The sequence below is a fragment of the Polypterus senegalus genome, chromosome 16 (genome assembly GCF_016835505.1).
Source record: "Polypterus senegalus isolate Bchr_013 chromosome 16, ASM1683550v1, whole genome shotgun sequence".
Classification (NCBI taxonomy): Eukaryota; Metazoa; Chordata; class Cladistia; order Polypteriformes; family Polypteridae; genus Polypterus; species Polypterus senegalus.
The window spans coordinates 29,855,689-29,882,863 of record NC_053169.1 but is presented as its reverse complement, the minus strand read 5'-3'; the positions used below and the strand labels follow the sequence as shown (position 1 = coordinate 29,882,863).

Here is a 27,175-nt window from a genome sequence, read left to right as displayed (position 1 = left end):
TATGAAAAGGGGCATTCTGAAATGAATAGAGCAGGCATTAAAAGAGCCATTCGGGAATGTGCCATTCGGAAAAGTCACACTGTGAAATAAAATGTTCTTTAAAAATAAGGCTATTTTAAATCAGACCTGTAATAATAATAATAATGAAATGATGGCATTGCATTTCATAATAATTTGATAACTTTTCATAATTGTTAGATTGCTTTTATCTAATTATGCATTTTCTCACAATTTAGTGACTCATATACTACTGTACCTTTGTATGTGATTATTTATTTCATAATTGCCATTTTGGCACAAATGATATCCTTTATAATCACCCTTTTTCGCGGTTCATGGTCAAGTAAACCTGTCAGGATACCACCTCATGACACTACATAACTATATTGCCTGCAAAACTGCATAAAGAGATTTAAAATGAGACGTCAATGGTGAAAAATCATAGCTTGGCATCTTGACTTGTTTTTCAATTCATTCCAATTTTACGTCAATGAAGGATTACACAAAGACTCGCGGTGAACGCCACACACAACTCAGAAGTTTTCTTTTTAGACCTTGTTATTCAAATGGTGTGATGCAATGCTGCTATTCAATGTACCACTGTGCATTTCCATCTTTAGATTTATTTAGATTGAAAGAAGAAGCAAACAGAGAGCAAGCGAGAAGTAGCAGCCCTTTTGCATTAAACCTGTTAGGCTGCCATCTCTGATTTACACAAGCAAGGGTGAGATCTCTGCTCCCTGCCATTAGACACAAGCCTCTGAATATATAAAACCAAAGGAAGCTGGAGGTCTAGAGTAACTCAGATGTTTCTAATAGAAAGGAGTGGGTCAACATGAATCTGAAATCTCAATCTAACACTCTGGCACTGAGTAACAGGTCAGCCATATAATACCATAGTGGCCTTGCATCTTTAATGCTCCCCCTGGTGACTTCTTCTTCTTGATACTGAAGAGCAGTATGTCATAATCACTTTTGTTGAGACACTTTTTTAAATTTCTGCTTGATAGAAAACTGGCATTTGTAACATTTCTCCTGTTAGTGTCTTAGATGGACGCTGAAGTTTCTCTTGTTTCCTACCGTAGGCTATATTAAGGAATTTTTAAGTCACCTGAAAGTTTTATGCACTAATTAATAGATTTCACTTAAGAAATTTAAAATATTGCATGTGACTTAATGAAGACAGACCCATTTTGAAATAGAGAAGATTTCTTATACATATTGTTATTATTCTTAATCCCAGAAGCAGTGAGTGCATGGTGGGTATCACCTCTGAATGGGACACCAGACCACAGCACAGCAAACCAATACACACCTGCACACTCACTCACATTAAGAGTAGTCAATCACCTGTTTGGCATTTGAATTGAAAACCACAGTCCTCTAAAAAAAATCCCCATGGCCCCCAAGGGAACAGGCAGACTCCAAACTGATTAAAGTACAACTCTACAAGCCAACAGAAATGCCCACTGCATGGCCAGAACCACACTATATTAATGTAGGCACATTAAAAAATAAAAATGGGTGGCATGGTGGGTGGGTAGCACTATAAGATGAGGGATGTTAGACTATGTAATGCACTAGTGACACAACATCTGGAGTGTTGTGTGCAATTCGGGTCACCACACTACAAGAAATATATGACAGTACTTGAAGTTGTGCAGAGAACCGACTCAGAGAATTAACTCTGTTTTGTAGAGAAGACTGCATGGATTCCAGTTGAATTCTTTCAGCTTACTAGAAATTAAAAGGAAATTAAAGGGAAGAGTATTTAGAACTGACGCCAGAAAGCACCCCTTTACACAAAGAGTAGTGGAAATCTGGAACAAACTACTGAGACGTGTAGCTGAAGCAAAAACCTTGACAATGTTTAAGAAGTGTCTGGATGAGATATTGGGACAGCTTAGCTATTAACTAAAAAGACGAGCTTGATGGACTGAACAGTCATTTGTAGAGTTGCATGGGAAATCAAGTCTAGAAACGCAACCTTGTCTTTGTTGGGGTCTTTGGGAGCTTAAAAGAAAGCTCACCGCCTCGTGTTATTCGAGTCAGAGTTGGGTGTCAGTGGGCTACGCTCTTAGAGGAGGAAGGAGAATTGTGCTTAGTGTTTTTTTGTTTTTTGTTATTCTTATGAAGAAGGTGTTGGGGCTCAATAAAAACCCTTTATTTGACCATAAAGTGTGTGGCTTTATCATGTTTGTGGTTTGGGGCTCAGTGGCACACCCTGGTGGTTACAATTATTATTCAAAACGGAATTAATTTGTTGAGCAATCTGAGAAAAAGATCATAAACATCTAGTATATAATCAAACACTAATGTCTTTGTGTTCAGTCCCTATGAGCTCAGATTGGTCAGTTTGGCTTTGGTGTTATTAGGCACTTTGGCTTTGGTGACGCCATGAAAGAGGAAGCTTTCAAAGATGGCAAGTATAAAACTACACTGAAAGTGAAAAATGTGCCTTGAAAATAATGACAGAGTCTGAGAAGTAGGCTTTATGAGAATCCGCTCGAGAGATGTTCAGACACAAGCAAAAATAGAGGAAGGGCGCTGAAGCGACACATAGGGCAGAGATAGCAAATATATACCCTTTGACAGGCACTGGGGCTAGATATTCATAAAACACAGTAAAATGTGTCATACGTGTATTGCCTACACAGTAAAACAGAACTCATTTTAATAGATTTTATTTGAATTGTGTGCCGTTTCATGAATGGCGATGCAGTGATGCATATAGCTACAAACCAAGCAAGCTAGTTTTGAACCTAATCAGCATCTGTATGATTTTTCATGTTTCCTCTGTGACGATGGCTTAATTCAAAACTTAAAACTGTAACGTTATTGTTGTTAAAGTTGTTCTGGTTACGACTTGTTTTCTGTTGTTCGGTTTTGATTTAGATCTTTAATTTTGGCTTAGGCTACGTGAAGTATTCTGTTTTTTAACTTCCTTGATTGGCTAGTTTGTCTAACATCCTGGCCATTGTTTATCTGAATCTTATCCTCCCGGTTTTGACCTATTGCCGTTACATTCCGTCTCCTGATTCCATCCTATTTAAAGCTGCTATCACCTTGTGCATTCAGTAATAAGACCTCAGAGAGAAAATACAAATTCTGCAAAGACAGTGCAAAAGATGAGGTAGCCAATGGCAGGGCAACTCACTCAGTACAAATTGCAATTGTGCTCCTTATAAATTGGTTGTTTAAATAAAGTGTAAAGAAGGAAATAAGTCAGAAAGAAAATGTGAGGGAAATGTAATGATTTTCTCCAAAGTTTACATTGTATTTTTTCCTGATTGGAATTTCTCATGCATCAGAAATAGAACAGGATCAAGCCAATCAATTAAAATGTATGTTTCATTAAGCAAAAGAACTGAGCTCTAATTAAGAAATTGATTTCATTGATAAATTGCACCCACTGTGCCCTCGAAGAATGAGTTTTAAGACCCTTGCTCAAGGGGGTACGGAAAAAGAGGGAGGCAAAATAAAATTAATTAAAAAAATCAACTGAAAGTTAAATTTAGTATCTATTGTCATTAAAGTGTTTAATAGCAGTAAAAATCATTATCTAGTCCGGCCTTGCTTTGAATGGATTTTGACACCTCAGCATGAGAGGAGTGAGTGTGTCACCGTTTCAAATCGAGCCTTATTGCAGCTCAGATATTCAATTAACATTAGCAAATATTAGTACATACTTAAATTTGAATCAATACAGGAAAAAATAACAGCTACTGTTAGATTCATGCAATTAAATATGGCATTAACTGCTAATTTGGTTACATTATTCTGCATAAAGAATGACATTCCCTGAAAGCGAATCTGCACTTTAATTTGCCAGAAGTTTGCTGTAATATGAAAAGTGTTTTAATTTTCCTTCATGTCCCTGTTTCAGTTTAAATAAGGACACCTGATTTCACCTCTTACAAGTGCAGTGACGTGTGGTCTACAGGCTCATTTTGTAAGTGCTGCACCAGGCCTATTGATACCATCAGCCATTCACTTAAACCGATGACGGCTCATTTAATCCTGCAGAATGACGAGCTGCATTCACATATAAAGGAGATGCATCACTGGACAGAGAAGCAAATATACTGCAAGTGCTGGCATCAGGCATTCATGTTTAAAAATACATGTTTAAATTTATAAAAATAAACAATAACTTTTGCTTTTGTGTGTGTTTATGTAGGTGAGCCTTTTAATCTTTAAATATACTATACATAACGATTACATTTTGAATGCTTTGCTCTTCATTTGACCTGTCTATCCATCACAGGGAGCCATCCTGACAGCACTAAACTCAAGTAAAGGAATTCATCCTGAGTGCAATGTAGGCATCACAGATTATAATCGAGCACACATCCATACTCATTCTCCTCAGGAGCCTTTAAACTAGACAGTTTTAAAAATAGTTTTACATATTTCATTAGAGTTGCCAGGGAAGAGGAAAAGAGGAAGGCCTAAGAGGAGGTTTTTAGATGTGGTGAGAGGACATGCAGGTGATGGGTGTAACAGAACAAGATGCAGAGGACAGAAAGATTTGGAAAAAGATGATCCGATCTGGCGACCCCTAATGGGAGCAGCTGAAAGAAGAAGAATTATTGCCTTTTCTAAAAGTTGTGGTTAGAATAAGGTCATCGTCTCTTATATATCATAATCAAGGATATCCATTAGTAGAAACATCTACTGCAATACCCCCAACATTGGCTCAATATTTGGTATATTGGCAATGATGTACAGTAAAGGTGAGAGCTGGCAGGTGGCTGGCTTCACCTGGACGTGTTCCAGACACAGTGTTCAGAGCTGGTCTCTACATGCCTGATGATGGAGTTCAATTAGCTCACACTGCAACGAGACTGCCTTCTGAGGCAGATGTTTTGGGTTCATGACTGATCACCAGCAGCTCACCACAGTGCAAATCTGAGATAACACATTGCATGATCCATGGCATTACTCTTGGCGATGAGGGTGGGATTTATACTGTGGATGGTTGGGTGTAATGGGGGGGCTGAGAGAGAGAGAGATCAGCTGATGCCATCGGAAACTGCTTCATTTGCAGTATTTCCCAGCACCCGGCGGTAGAATAGAGTGAAACGTATAAGCAGGTTTAATAAGTTTTAATCTTTATTATTAGTAACATAAACGAAAGTGAATAGAATGTAGCACTCAACCCCATACAAGTTGATAGTGCTAGATGTTCAGTCTCTCTTCTTAATCTAGTAGTTACTTGAAGTCTTGGCAGCAGCTTAAAGCATTTTCACTGATTTTCTCTCTCTCTGGTCTTCTGTCTCCTTTGTCTGACTTTTTATAGTTCCTCCTTATGTGTGAGACTTGTAAAATCTAAAATCCTGCCTGTCTCATCCCCCAAACTTTCTTCCTGGGGGTGTTCATGAATCTAAGATGAAGAAGAAGACATTGCATTTATATACTGCTTTTCAAGAGCACTTTATTTAGAGTGGGGGGAGCCACTTCAACCATCGCCAAGGTGCAGCACTCACCTGGATGATGTGACAACAGCCATTTTACACCAGTATGCTCACCACACATTTGTTATTAGGTGGTGAAGGGGTGAGAGAGATAGTTAGACAATAAAGGACAGGGTATGATTAGGTGGCCAAAATGACCGGGCCATGGTGGACAATTTAAGCTGGACATCGGGAAACACACAACAGCTTGCAAAAGATTCCAAGATATCTTTTATCACCTCTGAGAGTCAGGACTTTTTGGTTTTACATCTCATCCAAAGTATAGCGGCAATATTTCTAGCTCAGTGTCTCCGTCAATGAGCTGCAGCATTGGGATCCTCATACAAACCACAGGGTAAGCACCAATGGATGAGGCAGGTGGGTGGTTGTTCAATGCAAATGCATGGAAGTGTCTGAGCACAGTTTATTTTCATTTACTTGAAGCATTTGCCAGAAGTGGTTTATTTAACAGTATTTAGATGTTTGGGATGTTGTGAGCATACGAATGGATGATTTGACATGTGAGTTATGTGACACTTCCTCCGGGTGCTCCGGTTTCCTCCCACAGGCCAAAGACATGCAGGTTAGGTGCATTGGTGATCCTAAATTGTCCCTAGTGTGTGCTTGGTGTGTGGGTGTGTGTGCCCTGCAGTGGGCTGGCACCCTGCCTGGGGTTTGTTTCCTGCCTTGCGCCCTGTGTTGGCTGGGATTGGCTCCAGCAGTCTCCTGTGACCCTGTAGTTAGGATATAGAGGGTTGGATAATGGATGGATGGATGGATGTTTACATAATTAAATCTTTTGGATTGTAGGATGGATGTGTAATCATGACTGATGCCCATTTTCAGCCATGTATTAATGTAAAAAAAGAATTTAAATATCAGTTTATTTAGTTTCAAAACAGAATGATGGGTGTTATTCTGCTTAGATATCATAAGTCTTCTCTGATAAAATACTCACATTTATTTGGCACATCTCTTCTCCAAAGGCAATTTTCTGTCTCTCTGGCTTGATGCCTAAGAGAGAGAAAATCTTGTTGAGTTCACTCCATGTGACTGTACCCTAAGGGGGCTCTAGCAGGCTGTCACAGGCTACATGAGCTACAATCAGGATTATTCACTGTGATTCATTCTCAAATCTTTGTGGTGGTAATAATTTCAGTTTTACTGTATATCTTTATTTATATGGCATCATTCACCTTAGATTGCCTGCATCCTGATAGGTTCTGCCTAGATGGATGATTGATATCTGTTATGAAAAATGAATTTTGTTTCTAAACACGTGGAATAGCGCTATTGATTATCAGATATTCTAAACTTTCCTTTATTCCATAGCCACAAGTTGTTTTGTATTAATATTTATCTTCTAACTTTATCAGCCTTTTCCATTGAAGACTTACTTTCCAAGTACGATCCACCTTTCACCTCACAGTAAAGCTTCACATTTTGGACATGTCACTAGTTTAATCTACTTTTTGAAGAAATATTGCTTTTAACGTAAAAACAAGATGTTTATGCTTCAGAATCCCTGCATTGTCATTACATGACACTGGGCTAGAATTCTGGGGTTTCTACTTTGATGTCATTTTTTAAAGTGTTACCTTGAGAATTTTAAACTTTACTGCAATGCCTTCAGCATCAATAATTTGTAGCTATCTTCAGCATGACCGAGGCTTTGGCTTTACATTCCTTAGCATGACCTAACTGAACATCTGCAGCAGAGGTACAATTCAGGGTGTATTTATAGAGCTTTGTTTTCTTCTTTATTTTAACTGTGTATATTTTAAATGAGTATGTTGCTCTAAGCTTCTCAGTTGGAGGTGCTCAATATAAAATAAAGTGATTTCTGGAAATGTTACATTCCATTACCAGGATCGCCTTTTCAATATTAACTGCCTAATTTCATCTTTATCCAAAAAGTAGTGAAAATATTGGGAAGTGTTTATCAGATGCATTTTTCCAGTTTCAAACTTTTTATATGCCCTGTACATCAGCTTACTCAAGCAACAGTTGTAATTGTGTTTTTGACCACAAGATGGTAGAGTTGAGACCATTCAGATACCAGGAAATTCCTCTCACCCCAGAAGGGTGCTGAAAGGCTTACTGTATTATAACTGTCAACCTAATGGGTTCTTATTTACTGTTATTTTGTTCAAAACTCATTCCTTTGTGAAGTCAGTTTGTGTAGTAATTACAAATAGCACAGAATGAAAAATGATAAAATAAAGTATCGATGATTTGCCTTAATTTAAATATAAACTGGATCAATTGGGCAATTAGTAGTATTAGCAGTAATAGTAGTAATAATAATAGCATTTGTATTGATAATAGTATTAGCATTAGATGTGTTAATACTAGTAGTAATAGCATTAGTATCATTAATAGTATTGGTATTAGATGTATTATTATTAGCAGTATTAATAGTAACATAACTATTAGTATTGTTAATTGTATTAGTATTAGATTTAAATTAATATTGGTAGTAGTAGTGGTAGTAGAGTTAGTATTGGTAATAATAGTAATAAATTTATTTATATTAGTAGTAGTTTATATTAGTATTAGCACTGGTATTAATACTAGTAGTATCAGTATTGTTAGCATTAGTATTTTGTAATCTTAGTATTAGATGTTTTAATAGTAATAGTAGTAGTAGTAGTATTAGGGTTAGTATCTGTGATAATAGTAATATATGTATTAATATTAGTAGTATTAGCACCAATATTAGTAGTAGTAGTAGTAGTAATAGTATTAGGGTTAGTATCAGTAATAATCATAATAGATGTATTAATATTAGTAGTATTAGCATCAGTATTAATAGTAGTAGTAGTTGCTTTAGTGTTGGTAATAGTATTAGTTTGTTTTAATATTAGTAGTAGTAGGGTTGTCACATACAGTAGGCAGAGAACAGTGAAATTCTTACTTTTTGTAAGTACAAAGCTATTGTTATCTTCAAATTTTGGCATTTTTGTTCCAATTAAACATGGTTTTGCCCAGTTGGCACCCCAAGCATTTGACTTTGCCCTACAACCTCATTCACCCTACTACAATAAAGAAAATGTATTATTATTATTATTATTATTATTATTATTATTATTATTAATGACATTGGCTCTGACTACTTGAAATGCTCTAGTAAAATATGCAAGTTCAGGAAATGGATTATTGGGGAAAAATAATGGCAAAGAAGTTAGCACTGGTGCTCCAAAGGTTAAGCACCCTGAGTTCCAGCCTGTGCCTGGTCATTGTCAGGCCCGAGTGTACATATTCTCCCTGTGTCTGTGAGTTTTTCTCTAGGTGTTGTGATTTTTCTCCCACGTCCTCAAAAATGTGCTTCTCAGATTCTGAATGGCCTCATGTGGGTTTGTGCTTTAGTGAACAAATCCCCCCGCCCCCTCCCCATGTCCTCTCGTCTTTAAATTGGAGTAAGTTCATCTGAGGCTGCTTTGTTATGTTAAGTATATCTGTCATCCTCCTTCAAAATAAACAATTCCAATTGCTTGAATATTTTTCTAAAAATGACATTTCTCTACTGATGGATGCATCTCTCTGTCCCTGTGGGTATGTTAATGAGTACACAGCAGCTACTTTTATTGACAGTGGCAGTTGATTGTAATGTTTACTGTAATCACTTTATCAAGCTTAATATTTTTGTGATGAAGTACTGTTAGTATGATTAAGTAGTTTATTTTCTTCTGAGTTCATGAAATGTATTGTATATTTTAAAAAATCTACATTGTGGTATAGTAGTTCAACACAGAAATTCAGAAAAATGCATTAGAATGCAGGCAGTGTGGTTTAGTGGTCAAGGCTTCGGATTTCAAATCTAAGGCTGTGGGTTCAAATCCCACTATTGACACTGTATGACCAAGAGCATATCACTTCACCTGCCTTTTCACCAACTGGAAAATCAAAAGAAATGTAACCAATTGAAGTAACCTTGTATAATTTAGTCTTACCTCATTTTATATTGAAATTAGATATATTCACCTGCCTTGTTTGCTTTCATAATAAATGTCTCTTGTTGGTATTGTTTATATTAGATTTAAAATGTCTGCATACACAGATACTGTACAAGGGGAATTGTTTCCTCAGTTTTGCACATGGCATAACACTCAGTTGTATTTAATAACTTAACAATGAATTAGGGCAGCACGGTGGCGCAGTGGTAGCGCTGCTGCCTCGTAGTTAGGAGACCCGGGTTCGCTTCCTGGGTCCTCCCTGCGTGGAGTTTGCATGTTCTCCCCGTGTCTGCGTGGGTTTCCTCCGGGCGCTCCGGTTTCCTCCCACAATCCAAAGACATGCAGGTTAGGTGGATTGGCGATTCTGAATTGGCCCTAGTGTGTGCTTGGTGTGTGGGTGTGTTTGTGTGTGTCCTGCGGTGGGTTGGCACCCTGCCCAGGATTGGTTCCTGCCTTGTGCCCTGTGTTGGCTGGGATTGGCTCCAGCAGACCCCCGTGACCCTATGCGGATTCAGCGGGTTGGAAAATGGATGGATGGATGGACAATGAATTAACTGCAAAAACTGGATAAATTTCATTTTTTGTTTACTTACTTAATCAAAGACAGAGATTTCACATTTGAGTCATATTCAAAAAATAGAATGTAATTACATGCAATAGTAGAGCACATAAGCCACATATTTTTAATTGCATTTTATAAAATCACTAGCTATGGTACCGGTTGAAGGCAGGTAATGAAATACATTTAAAAATATTTGATATCTCTTGCCTTATATGTACTCTCAGTATCCTTGTGTGCATCAACCTGTCCTGCCTGGCGCTCCCTCTCTGTTATGTTCCAGTAAAGCATACTTCTCAAAATATGTCATTTCAAGTTGTGTTGCACACTTCCTGTCAGCTTTTTGAATTTTGACCAATGGTAGACAGCACCCCCACCCTCCTTACCAGCTGTAGAAACATCATTAGTATTCTTATGAATATTTTCTGTGTTTGAAGAAGACTCAGTATTTCTCCTAAGCTTTTCCATGGTATCCTCATGTCTCTCAACCTCTCTTACCTGGAACTTCCCCTCTGTATTTGAATGAGCAACCAAATGAAAACTGACCAATCAGTCCAAAGCCAAACCAACCAATCAGATTGTTTGGAGGGACTGGACACACACATACACACAAATACAGTAGTGTTTATTATATAGTAGATGAAGTTAAAAACTAACGGCAGATAGGCATGGGATGGCTGAAATAGCATTCGTAGGTGCTAGAATACAATCAAGTGATGTAAACATCCGGACATTTGATGTACTAAAGTAAGTTGTCTGTTTTGGAGAATCTGTGGCTAATTTTAATTCATATTTCTTCAAATGAAAACTGTTTAAAAAGCGTGTCAGACTTCACGTTATTGACTATAATAGATAACAGGTCATTGTAGTACTTTGCCAAAAAAAACTATTGTGTCAGTGAATTATTCAATTATATGAAACTGCAGATAATGCAGCTGTGTGTGTGTTTTTAGTGTAATGTAAATCCCGAGAATATTTTTATTCACTGTATGCATGACAGCAATTGGAGTCACAGTTAAGGAGCTCCTTTCCGTCTACATTCACTACTACATAGTTCGATTTTTTGCTTTTATTTTATTACTGTATTTTTTACTTTTTTGCCCTTTAAAGATCATTGAACATGCATGGTATGACCACAGCAGGAGATGTAAGTTGGTGTTACAGAGATAAGTGTAAGCAGCCATGCCATGTATCCCCTCATTCTGGTTAGAGAAACTTGGATATTGGTTTCTGAGGACCCAGGTTAACATGTACATTTCTGTGTAAGTAACCCAGGTATTATGCCATGTAAGCCCTTAACCTTGTTGTATTTCTTATTTTGTAGTTTGTACATGTCTGTTGCACTCTGTTAGACTGCGCGTGAGTTAGCTTTGCATACACATCCAGCAGCCATGGTTAGATAATGGTGGACGTGTTTACAAAGATAAAGTTTCCCGATGCAAATGTTTGGGCAAGCGCAGCATTTCTTTTCCTGGTTGAAATAATCCATCTCAGTATTTCTGAAATTGCTAAATTTATGTTAAAGCACTGAATGTACAGTGAATAGCTCAGCAGCATGATCTCAGTAGACAAGACACCTTCTTGTTTTTGGCCATTTTGGTTATGGCCATTGATGATGTAATACATTTTTCTATTGGCACATTTTGATGATATTGGAGCATTTTATAAATGGAGGACTCCATACTTGAACTCACACATGAGTTTTTAATGGGATGACGTGCCTTATGGGCGGCATGGTGGCGCAGTGGTAGCGCTGCTGCCTCGCAGTTAGGGGGCCTGGGTTCGCTTCCCAGGTCCTCCCTGCGTGGAGTTTGCATGTTCTCCCCGTGTCTGCGTGGGTTTCCTCCGGCACTCCGGTTTCCTCCCACAATCCAAAGACATGCAGGTTAGGTGGATTGGCGATTCTGAATTGGCCCTAGTGTGTGATTGGTGTGTGGGTGTGTTTGTGTGTGTCCTGCGGTGGGTTGGCACCCTGCCCAGGATTGGTTCCTGCCTTGTGCCCTGTGTTGGCTGGGATTGGCTCCGGCAGACCCCCGTGACCCTATTCGGATTCAGCGGGTTACAAAATGGATGGATGGATGGACGTGCCTTATCGCGGTTTTGTGTGTTCGTGGTTCCCACCCATTCAGATAACTTACTGTATATTTGGCATTTGGTCTGATGTCAGAAGCAGCTGTTATATGTGTAAAAACTGAAAACATGCCAAACAAACTTACAGATATGTAAGAATGGCATATGATAATTATAGTTATATGATGTAACCTGATTTGAAAAATAACTTGGTGATACCGTGATTTGTGAGCAAGGTTTTGTTTCAGATGCTTATGTTAAGCATACATATAGCCTATTGTATACATACTATTTTTAGCTAATCAAAGCAAAAAATCATTTTCAGGTAACAGTGACAAACTAATAACTGTAATTGAAGGTCAGTAATTGGAACAAGCGCATTCTTTGGCTGTATATACTTTGAAAAAAGATTAAAGAGATTGTTAAGAGTTGGGGCACCATAGGTTATAATTCATGGAAAAGGCAACAAAATTACTAGCATGCAAGCTTTGCAGAGCATTTTTGTAAGCATGAGTCTTTCTTCTGACTGCCTCTAGATGACAGTGGAGCCGATTATGAGACTGGGCAGGCAGAAGCAGGCAGTCAGAAACCGGAAATGACATCAGCGGTCTTCAGCCGTCAGTCTTTTGCTCTTTAGAGGGAGGAAGAGGACAGGCAGTTAGATACAACACCACGCCGTGATTCAGAGTAGAATTACCACCAGAGGAGCCCTGAAGTTGTCCCCCAAGCCCATGTGTGTGACAGGGTATACATTTAAAATTATGCTTCAATTTATGTTAGTAGTGAAAACCACAATTTAAAGCAAGTTATATATCCTTTCTTTTGCACCATTTTTGTCATGTTTCTTGTGCTTTGTTCTAATTTGAAATGGTCTAAAGGAGACTAATCCATATACAGTATAGCATTGGTTAGTAGGACTTACAAAGAGCTCACTGAATGTGTTAAGTTGGTACTAATCCACACATTGTATTGGTCAGTGGAAAGTGTGGGTAAAAAAAGCCTGTCAGAGATTCAAAGAACCAGAAGGCGACCTTCATAAGTGGACATCATCATGCTAAGTCTGCGTTAAGAGAAATGCTTCTATATTCCCCTGAATTTGGGCATTGCAATCAAAGACCCCACTGAGGAAGTGTAACACAATTGCAAAGTTCCATTGCTTCTCTTTGCCTGTATTTATGTATTGTGACCATTAAAGGGTCTATCCGAGCCCCAAACCCCAGACATAACTACAGCAACACAGTCACAGATCCAAATAAAGGGATTTTATTTACAAGACCATCTTTAACAAATTTCTTGTCAGTCCATCCGACACACTGTAAACAGACCAGAATATAAAATACTCCTTCCTTTCCTTCATGTCGTTCCACTCCTCTTTCTCCAGGTAAGTGTTATTTTCTTCCTCCTCCTGACTCTGACTCCCTGAGTGAGGTGAAGCGGCCCTTTTTACGTTTGACCAAGCAGTACTTCTGGTGCCACAGAATTGCACAACGGAAGCACTTTCAGGTCAGATGGAAGCCACTTAAAGATGGGATGGGTTTCCTCTATAGCTCCCCCTAAGCAGCACCCATGGCACCCAGCAGGACTGCAGTTTCCAAACCTTATGGGTTTATGCATGGACACACCAGTCCAGGAGCACTGCCACCTAGCGTATTTGGGTAGTATACATCCTTGAATGGCCCCCAGTCCACCCATTTTAAAGTTCCACCTAGGAACAGGAATGCCATCCATCCCAGTCCAATGCCTCCACCGATTACAGTATATGTTAGACTAGCTGCACCACATGGCTGCGCCCACATACTAATAAAACAGGACAAACTTTAAAAATCAATAGACATTGGCACTATACCTGATCATGTTCAGCTCTGACGGGAGAGTGTCCCCCGCGTGTGAAGAAAAGCACATGGCCGTGATAACTCTGACAATCAGCAGCTACCCTCTAAAACACATGAAGCTCTGATCTCTCTCTCAAAAACGTCAACTGTTACTCCTTAGACGTTACTCCTTAACAACTTGAACAAACAGGTATCGCTAGCTAAGCGAAGGCAAGGTGCACTCCAACACATGGCGAGACGTAGACGAACTCGAACTGAGGCTGGCGAGTGAATGAGGAAGACCCCACACCCCTGCTCTCGGCCCACAGCCACTCTCTTGGATTTGCATAAATAAATCGGTACCACAAGCGAACTCTGGTACTTAGCGTGACGAAAGAAGTCGCAAAAGCAACCGGAAAGTTCAAGCAAATTATAGAAAACAACCAGATCTAAATCCATTAAGTAATTCTCTCGTGGAAAGCGGATAGACATACAGACAGGACGCGCTTGGACCATGAAATTTTTAAAACCGTTTCTTAACGAGCACCTATGGGCCAAGTGTAACCTACATTCCAATGTCCCAAGTCCTCATCGCTCGGGAGATGAGTGAGTCAGTGGAATTTGGTTTTTATATATTGCAATTAATGTTAGGAGTGAGAGCTGAATTTAAAAGCGCGTTAAACATACCCTTTTCTTTGTACCATATTTATCTCATCTTCATAGGGAGGGATATGTACAGGTTCAAGTATGAGCGGCCATTTAACAAAGGACACATTGCCGTTGAGCATGCGCCTCTGTCAGATACGTGTGCATATTGTCATGCTCATCTGCTAGTCAAGTATATTTTAGCTGTATTGTGGCAGACTTGGCTAATGGGTGTTGGTTTGTGCTCACATTGCTGAAGTGCATGCTGAACAACAGAGATGACAATGGTGATAATGAAAATGTGTTAATAAAAGTCCTAATTAGCATAAATGTCATTTAGAGGGACAGTTGTATTGTATTGCTGGAGATTACAGAGGCGAGGCAACATTTAAAAAAAATTTTAAGGGTTAGAAGAAATAAAGACATTTTAGACTCAAGTGAATATGAAGAGCAAACACTTTAACCACAACATTCACAAAGTAAACTGAACGTGCTGAATGCCAACCGTTTAAATCAAGTTAACCATGATCTGCCTACGGTCACTGTCGACATCATATAAGGGATGTACTGATTCAAGCCTCTCCTTAAAATGTTCTACATTTGTGTCCCTCACATGATTTCTTCACCATATAGAGTATTTCTTAAAGTTTATTAGAAGTTTATTTACAGGTTTTATTAAGGTTAACTCAAAAATCAATATGTTGTTGTTATAGTTCTATATTATATTTTATTTTTCTAGTTTCAGAACTCTGGTGAAATGGCTGTGCTTTGTCCTTATTCTTCTGCACCCCTTTCAACCTCAGCTTTTATCAGCATGGATTTAGAATGAATAGAATTTAACAGTAGGGTCCAAAACTTAAGGGAGTCAAATGAATTGCAGCAATGGCTGGGCATATTGCCATTTCTCATTCAAAGTGTTCACTGTGACATTGTTGATACTTTCTATTCTTTATTAGTGGTATGAACTTGTACCAAAAGGATGTTTTATAAATGCAGAATTGATTTACCTAATGAGTCAAGAGAAAGATTCACTTAACTATTACTGGTTCAAATTTTAAAACGCCATAACCTCTATCACAGCCCATTACCAAAAAGCTTATAAGGTGATGAAATGCTGTTATTGCTAGTCACTTTTAAACATGAGCTTTCACTTAGATAATAATATTCTGTATAGTGCAGGGTGTATTTATTTTAGGACATGCTCAAGAATCAAGTGCCATTCTTCACACTCCTGAGGTGTGATGTCATCTTTAACAGTATGGCACCTCTCCTCAAATCAGACCTTAGGCGTCATGTTTCTGTGTGTCACATGTCACACATCTGTAAATGTGTGTGCAGTGCTCTGCTTGTTGAGTAGTCACCATTCCTAGAAGCAAGACAAGGTCTTTCTTACTTTTATGCCTTATCTCTTCCCTTTTTTCTTTATATTTCAATCCTTGTAGAAAGCTCTGCAGTATGCAGTAAATGAACGAGATTTAATTGCAATTCGCTTTTCCTGTCCAGAATACTTTGATTATTGCAGTATGTGGTCACACTTATCACTTACACTTAATCAGAGCCTTTTAAACTTTTGTGGGTAAATGTTCATTTATCTCTCTGCTATATGTTTAAAGCCAATATGATAAAGTAGTATTTCTATTTTTTAATCTCTGACTCAATTATACTCTGCGATTGTCAATTCGTGATTTTGTGATGCTCTTCAAGGACTTAGCCATAACCTGTTGTGATCAGCAAACTGAATAGCATCTATATATATTTTTTAAACCTCTTAAAGTATAAGTTTGGTATTTTTCAGAATTATAGCTTTACAACCATGGTATGTATTCATTTCTAATAAGAAAATGCATTTCTAATTGAAGCATGTTTTATCATTTTAAGAAATGTGTAGCCTGCTGGTACATATTATTTTGGAGATAAAGGGTACATGTGAAAAACAAAGCCTAAAATGTACTGAATATGTTTTTCAAGCCAAAACTATTACTGAGTATTGATCTGCATCTTGAGATTGTATACATACAGTAATGCAAAATAGCATATCTATGCCATTTAAAAAAAAAAAAATCAAATCTTTTTTGTGAGATTCTGCCATTTTTAAAGGAGATCAGCTATGCACATCACTTTGCTGGTCGCCTTCCTCCATTACAACCTTTCAGCTTTATAAATGCATGTTTGAAAACCTACAAGGATTTGTATTGCTGGGTGTTTTAAATTGTAATCTCAAATTGTGTTTTCCAGCGGTTTACCTCTGCAAAAGAACAATGCAAAACAAAGCCAGACTGGAACTCGCAGACTATGAAGCTGTAAGATTATTATTATTATTATTATTAATATTATTATTGTTAATGCCTGAATTGCTTTTTTTAGTGCCATGTCACAGTCACATGAATAACAATTCCTGTTCTAAAAGAATGTGTTTGGTGTAAACTCTTTTTTGGCTTGGTAGAATTTCTGTAAGAACAGGAGCTACCTTTTGAATCTCAGTTACCGCTATAACAGGACCTTAAGAATGACTTTATTTACTCTTAATAAGACTTACAAATCAGCCATGACGCTGTTGATAATACGTCTCTTAGTCACTGATGGCCAAAGGCTTTATTTGTGATAAATACCAATTGGTATTATGGTACACCAGCCCCTTAAAGCTCCTAAAGTGTTACTAAAATTTCTTATGTACTTGACAATACATCTGAATCCTTCCGAATGTGAACTGCTGGCCTATTCACCTAAAAGACTAATTTCCTAAGATTACAGTGTAAAATGTAGATGCTGAAAAGCTGTACATTATCTTCTTATCTAATACAGTACCATTGCTGTTCGTTTGTCTGTCCAGGATTTTAAATCACCTGCAGCTCGCAAACCGTTTGAACTATTGACGTGAAATTTGGTACACATCTACTACGTGACATTTACTATCCTCTTTCGGGGTGATGATTTTTATTACTGTTTTTATTTTTATTTTATTTTATTGTAGAATCAACTCTCGGCAGCAGACACCAGGGCATCTGTGTGGCACGTGTGTACGGGCACCGTTCTCATCCCTACCAACTTCACCGTCACTTCCCCTACCTCTTCATATCTTAAATCATTCTTGAGACAGATTAAAGACTTAAGTGCCAGCTTAAGTGAAAAATTAAAGAAAACATACTAAGTAATTGCAACACAAACACTGACTTAATCAGTTTTAATGCGAAAAGATGTCAACAAAAGAAGAGAAAAAGCGGGCCGCTAGGGTGGAGAAAAGAAGATCTGCTCAGGAAGCAGCAAGTGCATCAACCTCTGAGCAAATGAATGCTAAACAGAGACAGAGAAAATGTATGAGAACTATGAATGCTCAAGTCAAGTGTATTCGCTGCACATTATCGTGCAGTCTGCTGCTACTGGTTAATTATAGTATAAAAACAATATAAAATAGTCTACTTATGGAGAGATTCAACAGAGGAACCACATCAAACAGATAATTAGTTTTTTAGAGCAATATTACAAGGAGAATTGATATTAACAAACAAAATGTATGCAATTTAATACTGAAAAAATGGCCTGTCAAGATTGTTGTTGAGGTGTCAAAGTCTAAAGGCACTCGAGGTGCTGCTTGACATTTTCTCATTTTTGATAGATTCTTCCTCTTTGAAGTAGAGTTGATGCTAATCTGCCTCCACACTCTGTGTACCACTTTCACAGTCTATGATCGGCATATTATTAAAGGTGTCTGTGCACCCTTTTATTTACAGGTAGACAGAGTTTTCATATTTTGCCACCTAATTCTATGTCTGGTTTCCGAAGGTTTTTTTTTTTAGTTCTACAGTCTTCTGCCACAGAATTAAACAAATTCTGAATAACCTGAATTGTGTCTGGATTGATTAAAACTTACTTAAGACTGATCCCTTCCCAATTCAGTTCATAAACTGGCATGCTTTAGTCTGGTTTTAAAACTTCTTGTGTTTTGCAGTTCTGTATGTTTTTATTCCAATATATGCATTTATCTGTATTTCTTTCATTCATTTTGTAATACTTCTGATCACAACTGCTTTGAAAGACCTTGGGGTTGTGACACGAGTATCACAGGGGGTTAGTCAGTGGGTCACTGTTTCAATGTGCCAGTGTACTGGGCTCAGCTCACTCTCTTTGTGGAGTCTGCGTGTATCTTCTGTGTTTATTTTTCTTTTACATCTTTAAGGGAATACTCAACCTAAAAGTGGTATATTTTTTATATGTTATTTAACCCCAGTTGTTTGTGGTAATCCCAAGAAATGTTTTTAATATAATCATTTCATGCAGAATGCAGACATTAAAGTTTCTAATTTAATAGGAGTCTGTGGTGACCAGCACTGGACAACAGCAAACAGCATGAGAAAGTCCATAAAAAAATGTTCACGTTACTTATGATTACATAATCCATACACCAAGTCATCCAGTCATATGCTCACAACATCCCAAACACGTGTTATTATAAAAATATTCTTAGCTAAAGTACTTCATGAATGAATGAAATGGAACATACTCAACTGTGACTGAGCTTGTGAATTAACAAGCTGCTTTCCTGACTCATTCATTGGTCAGAAGTCTTGTCCAGTAACAGTTCATTATTTTCTAGCATTGCGCTTCATGTGATATCAACACGAACTGGGACAAATGTCCAATTAAAGATTAAAAGTTAAAGAAAAGCAAGTAAGAACATCCTCAGGAAGAGGATTGCCTCAGAATTGTGCTTAGTATTATGTGTTTCTATCATCTTCATGGAATAAAAAAGTACAAAAATTAATTAAATATATTTACTGATGTTGCTGGACACATGATCAATGATATTTCTGGAACCTTTGGTTGTTTCGGGTTTTTTAACATCATACACCCTCAGCTGGGAATGATCATTCTTCACCTGTGCCCAGTTGGTATGCTAGCTACTTGCTATCTGCTTGAACCCCAGCTCTTCTGTTTTGAGCCAAGGCCATTGGGAGGATCTCACCACCACTTTGGTAATCTTGCAAATGGCTCTCTTTCTGCCACCACCTACTATACCCTGAAAATGGAGGTCCTTGATTATGGAGCAGCCTGGAAAGCCTCTGCAGCCATACTCCACTGGAAGGCACCTAGCTTTCCAGTCTGCTTGTTGGCATTGCCCACCAATTGGTGAGTTTCCTCTCAGAGGGCTCTTCCAGATGTTTTCCCACGGGGGCTGTCAACTCTGATATAACCACTTGCTTGGTGGTGTCAGACAAGAAGGCAACGTCTAGTCACAAGGCAATGATAGCAGTGCGGTTGGGGAACTTCAGCTGCCATTCGAGGTCCACCAGAAATTATCAATCACTTGCTAAGGCGAAAATTCCTAATGTTTTCCCTGTGGCTTTTGGCTGCTCACCTGCTCTAATGAAAGCAATCATCTGCTTAGAAGGGCAGCAATGCTTGGCTGCAGTAATTCCTGCACTCTAATGTTCCTAACCAAGTGATATGGAGCAGCTGTGTTCCAAGGTACCACGTTTGAAGTGCAGAGGGCAGATTGGAGACTCTATTTTACCCCATATGTGCATGTTTAATGGAGTGGGCAGTACATCATACAGTGCTTTGAGGAATAATTTTATGCAGTGTAGCTAAGGTTTCCATAAGTCTGCCAAGGTCACCTTCCTCTCGACTGCATTCTTCCAACTAGTCCACACTCCTTGTCTCATCGTGACTGCCCTGCATGGTCTTTTCTCCTCCACTGCTGCTCTGATATCTTGCTGAACTAGAGGCTGCTCCTTCCTCCTCCCACTGCTTTAAAATTCTTCAGCAAGCAAAGAATTAATTCACCCATGCAGTTTTTATGAATTCTCGTGCATATATAAATTAATAACTGCTTTTTTTCTTAATGTTACCGTCATCTTCTTTTTGTTACGGACATTGTCATTTTGTGCAAAGACACGTATCCAGTTGTCCTGGTAAGAGAATCCGAAGGTCGCGTTTAGTGATCACGATACTTATGTCAACCCCTTTGTATATTCATTGTCCAAGTTTGATTGCTGCATGAAGTGTATTAGGTTTAGGATTCTTTGACTGTGATCTTATAGTGGCTTCTTGACTTTGATTTTGGTTCACAATTTGGGTCTAGATGTTTATTATTCTTTTTTTTTCTGATGTTGACATTTATTTACTTAATGTTCATTATAATATTCCCTTAGTTGTCTGCCACTTTCTTTTATTTAGCAGAACAGCTGCTTTCTGGAGGTGGTTTATTTAACAATATTTTATTAAAAAGTACATGCGTTTGGGATTTTGTGAGCATACGAGTGGATGACTTCACTTCTGGATTGAATGACACAAGTAACCAGATACGGTACGAGTTTTAAAAGGACATTTTTGACATTGTGTGCTGTTGTCCAGTGTTGTTCATCATGGACTCCAATTATATAAGTAATTTGTTACCTCTATTTTCTGATCGAAAATGGCCATCTTTACAAACTACATGGGGTAAGCAATATATAAAAAGCATTTTTTGGGTAGAGTATTCCTTTCAGAAATCCAGATTCGATTAACCGGTGACTCTAAATTGGCCACGTGCAGATCAAAAGAGGGTGCTGCGTAAGAGTCTGTGGGAATTTTCTAGAAATGGTGCCAGCAATGCTCCTAAAGCTGCAAGGGAAGGCAAGAGCTCTGAAAGGACAAACTGGGTTTGCAAAATGGAGGGAAAGATGGTTATGACCCTATTAAAATATAACGTGTAATCAAATTCTTTGTGATCTTTGTTTTTTGTTTTAAAGGAGAGCTTAGCAAGACTACAGAGAGCATTTGCTCGAAAATGGGAATTTATTTTTATGCAAGCAGAAGCACAAGCAAAGTAAGCTAAACATATGTTTTGTATAATAATGAAGTACAAATGAATGAAGAAATTATTGAATTGTATGTTTTTATGTGTTCGTTTCTAAATATTTAAATGTGATTAGTGCTGTTTTAATTGATGTGTAGTCTTTTGAAGTACTGTATTCACTTTAATTCACTTATTTTGAGACATGTATGTCAATCATTGATATTTATTTGCAGTTAAGTTGTTTTCTGTTTTATGGCCAGTTATATTTAACTATTAAGGAAACATATTCCCACCACTTTCTAAAAAATATTGCAGAATTTTGCAAACATATGTTGTTATTTCACAACAATATTGCCTGCCTTGCCACCATAATCATCATGCACACATGTGCTTCGGTCATTTACTGATGCCTAGGGAGAGAGGACAGCACTAGTGTTGATCAGCCAAAATCACAAAATTGTTTTTCACTGCAAAAATGTTGTCTTTTGGCCCTTGATCCCCTGCAGGTTTTGTGTTTTTCTCCATCTTATCTAGAAGTTTTTTTTTTCTTTTGTTCTCCTTGGCTATGTGACCTTGGCATTGGACTCATCTTGTAGGGACTTAAAAATCAGTTCTTTTTAAAATTGCTCTACTTCTCTATTATTATATATCTATGTTATGCACACTTCTTCTTTTTCTTTTTCTTCTTTTGGCTGCTCCTGATAGGGGTTGCCACGGTGGATCATCTTTTTCCATATCTTTCTGTCCTCTGCATCTTGTTCTGTTACCCCCATCACCTGCATGTCCTCTCTCACCACATCCATAAACCTTCGCTTAGGCCTTCCTCTTTTCCTCTCCCTGGCAGCTCTATCCTTAGCATCCTTCTCCCAATATGCTCAGCATCTCTCCTCTGCACATATCCAAACCAACGCAATCTCACCTCTCTGACTTTGTCTCCCAACTGTCTAACCTGAGCTGACCATCTAATGTACTCGTTCCTAATCCTGTCCATCCTCGTCACCCCCAATGCAAATCCAGCTCTTTCCTACTTTCTAGTCACGCTGTATTATTTATTTTTTGTATCTTATTAGTTCTGTATTATTCTTATCTAATTTTAATTTGTCTTTCTTTCCTTGTAACTATTTCTTTGACATCTTATAAGGCACTTTGAGCTATATTCTGCGTATGAAAATGTATTAGAAATACATGTTGTTGTTGCTGTTGGAATCCATAATCTTTGAAATTGTCTAGCATACAATGCTGACTTTCAAAGCACCGGGCCATTAAAATCATGCAACACGGCCTCGGAGCACCATGTTCATGCTACTGCACAATGCATTATAGTAGCAGGACCACAAAATGGTAATGTCCACAGTGAAACAAAATAGTAAAATGAAAACATAATGATAATTTTTAAGATAAGGCCAGAGACAATAAACTACATACAAATTACATAGTGAAAATCCTTGAAGTGAAAAACCAACAAAATATCATCTAAAATTAAAACATGTAAGTATAATATTAATACATAAATCATGAAGTAAACACACACTGAATCACAATTTTAATGTAGAATCAACACAAATTCATTTAATAAATGAATGGCATCGTTTAAACCTCAACAATGACAATAAACTTGAACTTTTAACAAAATGCCACTTGAGCAAATGCAATCTGAATTTGAATGCCTGCTTTAAAGGCAAGTTTAAAAGAAGGCAATTAGAAAACAAGGCAAATGTATTAATTCTGAAATTGGCATAGCATATGAGACACAAACGTGTCAAAGTAAAATTTAAATGATCAAAACGACTGTTGGCTTTGAATGCACTGCTAAAGACTGATTTAGTTGTAAGAATAAGCATCTCTTAAATGGGCATACATTAAAACTTGTATTAAACTTCCACAAATACTGTCCTCAATTTTTCATCACCATCAGCAACTTGACAAGTGTTTTTCCACTGCTTGTAGTGTAGCGGGTCCGCAGCTCAAAAAGAGTGGCCATTTTAATAAATAAATAATGAATGCGCTTGTGCTGGGAAGTGGAAAAGGTGCGAGTGATCAGCCGGGAAGACGCCCGGTCTCCAGGTTGGTGCGAGGTGGGCAGCCGTCAGTGCGTTGCCTTGCTGGCACATACCTTATCATCAGCCCGGAGCGACAATCAGGCGATCACACCTGAAACGGCTCCCCAACCTATACTAATGTGATACAGAATCTGCCAAATAGTACAAAGAGCACACAACACGTGTTTCGTCCTTATTGGGGCTCATCAGCCGTAGACACTTTTGCATCCTCTTATGAGGATTGAACCTCTGATGTCTGAGCCTGAGGCAAAGCCTCTGCTGTTGCCCCATGGTGGCTTGCTCACTTATTTGACAGGGTGAAGATCGAAGTATTACATTCTTTTTTTTTTTTTTCCTTCTTATTAATTTTATTACAATCCATTGTGACAGATTAAGTGCTTGCTCGCACCCTTGTACCCTCAGACCACACGTCAGACACCAGATAAAAGTCCAATTATTATTTATTATAATAATTATGTGCACAAAGCACGCTCCTCTCCACAATTCTCAATAAACAATCAAATACCAATAACAAATCTTCCACTCCCTGACGCTTAGCCACCCTGCCTCCCAACTCAGCTCATTGTCTGGGAGTTCCCACAGTCCTTTTATACTCCCTGACCCGGAGGTGTTCCTGCCCAACAGTCCACAAGTCCTTATTCCTTCCGGGTCAGGGTAAACAATGCTTTTTCTCACCCCGGAAGTCCGTTGCTCTTCCTATGACGAACTTCCGGGTCATAGGGCACGAAGAACTCTTCGGTCCTGCATGCAGCTCCCTCTCGTGGCCCCCATGGCATCCAGCAGGGCGGTGCATAAAAACTCCATTGTCCATGATGCCCTGCTGGTCTTCTGGGGACCTCCATGCTGCAAGGAGGGCTCCACCTGGCGGCTTGGGGGTATTGGCCGGGATAAACAGCCGGCCATCCTCCACACCATATAAAGCAATCAAGTTTTTACAAAAAGAAAAATTGAGTTAAGAACAGATCGATCCCCACCCCTGAGAGACAGAGCAAGCCAAACTGCATGAAATTTAAGGCTTGTAAACATACCTAAATTAATAAATTCTCTGCGCTTTATGAGCTTATTTTAAAATTTTACTGATTAGATCCTGCCATGTTTTGAAAAAAAGTCTGTACGGATCCTCTAACTGAGTATTTGATTTTTTCCAACTTCAAATAATATAACACATCGGTTTCCCACGAACTTAAAAGAGGAGAGTTTGGGTTCTTCCAGTTTATCAGAATAAGTCTGCGTGCCAAAAGTGTAGTGAATGCAATCACAATTTGTTTGTCTTTCTCCACTTTAAGCCCCTCTGGAAGAACCCCAAACACAGCTGTTAATGGGTTAGAAGGGACTGTGAGTCCAAGGCTGTCTGAAAGATAATTAAAAATTTTTGTCCAGAATAATGTTAATTTGGTGCAGGACCAAAACATGTGACCCAGTGAGGCTGGGCCTTGGTTGCAACGTTCGCAGGTTGGATCACGTCCTGGAAACATTTTGGAGAGTTTTAGTCGAGACAGATGTGCTCGATATATAATTTTGAGTTGTATAATTGTATGCTTTGCGCATATGGAGCTCGAGTGAATTCTCTGCATTGCTACTTTCCACTCCTTTTCTGATATATTAATTGAGAGATCTTTTTCCCAGTGTCCTCTTGGATCTTTGAAAGGGAGGGATTGTAAAATAGTATTACATTCTAAGATCTGATTTGCAATCTGATTATTTGGGTGGTTACCTACCAGGTAATGCTTGAGGTTGGTTGGCAAGTCAGCAAGTAACCACCACATCCTCTCAGTTGCAAGAAGCAGATCATAGATTAGCTATAAAACACTTTGTCCCTCCTATCATTTGTCAGCTAAATAATTGCATTTCAACAGATTAAAAATAGATAAATAAAATGGCTAAATAACTGTATTTCAACAGATGCAACAGTAGAGGAGACAGTGAAATACCAGAACCCATCCAGTTCCTGATAGCCTACCCTACACATTTCTCATGGAAGGAGTATTTAATAATTGGTGCCCTTTTGAATTGTATACAATAATACAGCAGAGAGCCTCACAGCCCTTCACGTTATGTTTTTATATCTGTAATGAGAGCAGCAGACTCCCCCACCTGTTTTGACACAGTGAATGTATAGCACTGCAAAATTTAAAAAAGTGATGGAGCCAAACATCCATCTTCAACCTAAAGAAAATCAGTTTAGATTGGTTTTCTTCTTAAAATGATTGGTCATCTCTTAGTGCTGTCCAAGTATGGAGACACCTGCATTGACATAACATCAGCGGTAAATCTTCAAGTAACTAATTTATGTATGTATCTCCCACAGATGTTATTATTTGCCCAAATATCAAAAGACTCTGGCCAGTGGCAATAAACAACATTTTTAATGATTGAATTTATTAATTTACATAAAGAAAAATAATCCCAAAATTCCATATACTAAACTCAAAATACTGCACTAAAATAATAAACCATATAATTCAAAAGAAAAGAACAAAAAAAAGACTAATTTCTATAATGCAAATTTTTAAATTACAAGAAAGTAACAATACCAAATAGTCTTAATCCAGAAACCTAAAATCCTAAAAACCAAAGCCAAAAGGTGAAATCTAAACCAGTGAAATCCAAAACAAAAAAGGTCAAAAGAAGGAAAACTATAAAAACAAAAGAAAGTATTAGGAAGCACAGTAAAACCAACTGGGCTAATGCCACTGCCCTGAGGTAATGGTAGAAAGAGCTTTAAATAGTCCTGCAGTGTAAAGACTAACATGATTGGAGCATCGAGTTTGGGGGATTAATGGAAGACATTACATGTGCAAAATTCAGTTGAGGGTAAAAATGTTAAATGTCAATGATAGCTTGTTAAAATTAAATCAGAAAAATAAAATCTGAAGTCATTAGATGTTACTGGTCACTATCTTGATTATTTTATTTTAATTAAGCTATAGAAAAATTCTGTTTTTGAATTTGTGTCTTCAGTTTCAAAACGTTTTGGTGAGTTCCCCAAATGAAGCCTGTTCATAAATATGATGGTTGTCATGATCTTCACACACAGGTGCATATGGAAAGGATAAAAAACCTGACAAGATAATAGACTGGCGATACTTAAAAGGAATGAAAAATGAAATAATAATGAAAAATAATTTTAAGAAAAATGTAAAAGTAACAGGGTGGCGCAGTGGTAGCGCTGCTGCCTCGCAGTTAGGAGACCCAGGTTCGCTTCCCGGGACCTCCCTGCGTGGAGTTTGCATGTTCTCCCCGTGTCTGCGTGGGTTTCCTCCGGGCGCTCCGGTTTCCTCCCACAGTCCAAAGACATGCAGGTTAGGTGGATTGGTGATTCTGAATTGGCCCTAGGGTGTGTGGGTGTGTTTGTGTGTGTCCTGTGGTGGGTTGGCACCCTGCCCAGGATTGTTTCCTGCCTTGTGCCCTGTGTTGGCTGGGATTGGCTCCAGCAGACCCCCGTGACCCTGTGTTCGGATTCAGCGGGTTAGAAAATGGATGGATGTAAAAGTAACATTAAAAAAGACATAAATGGCTGCTACAGCCTAGAACTGTGTGTATCAGTCTTAACAGAACTGCTGGTTTTGCTATCCATCGGCATTGCTGGCCTTCTTTGGTAGAGCACTGCAGTATACTCTGAACACCACCTCTTAGAATGCTGGAAGTTGTGACGACTCAACACAGGAGGCAGCTTCCTTACCACTTTCATTATGGTCTGGGTTGTCTGCACTGTCATCAGAGCTACAGTAGATTCCAAACCCTTTGGGACAAGCACAGATTTGCATTCAGCGTTACAAATACTCAGGAAGCATTTCCAAGAAAATAGGTTACAGAATTTCAGGAAATGCCTCAGGCAAACAG

General features: G+C 38.4%; 1 protein-coding gene across 7 annotated transcripts in view; it reads left to right on the top strand.

The window, feature by feature from the left end:
- Positions 1-27,175, top strand: part of LOC120516628 (regulator of G-protein signaling 7) — a 536,263-nt gene that overhangs the window by 406,841 nt on the left and 102,247 nt on the right. For all 7 annotated transcript variants that reach the window (XM_039738437.1, XM_039738439.1, XM_039738434.1 and 4 more), the window contains exons 7-8: positions 16,733-16,797; positions 21,226-21,302. In XM_039738437.1, the coding sequence (XP_039594371.1) occupies positions 16,733-16,797; positions 21,226-21,302 (142 nt within the window). The remainder of the gene's footprint in view (positions 1-16,732; positions 16,798-21,225; positions 21,303-27,175) is intronic.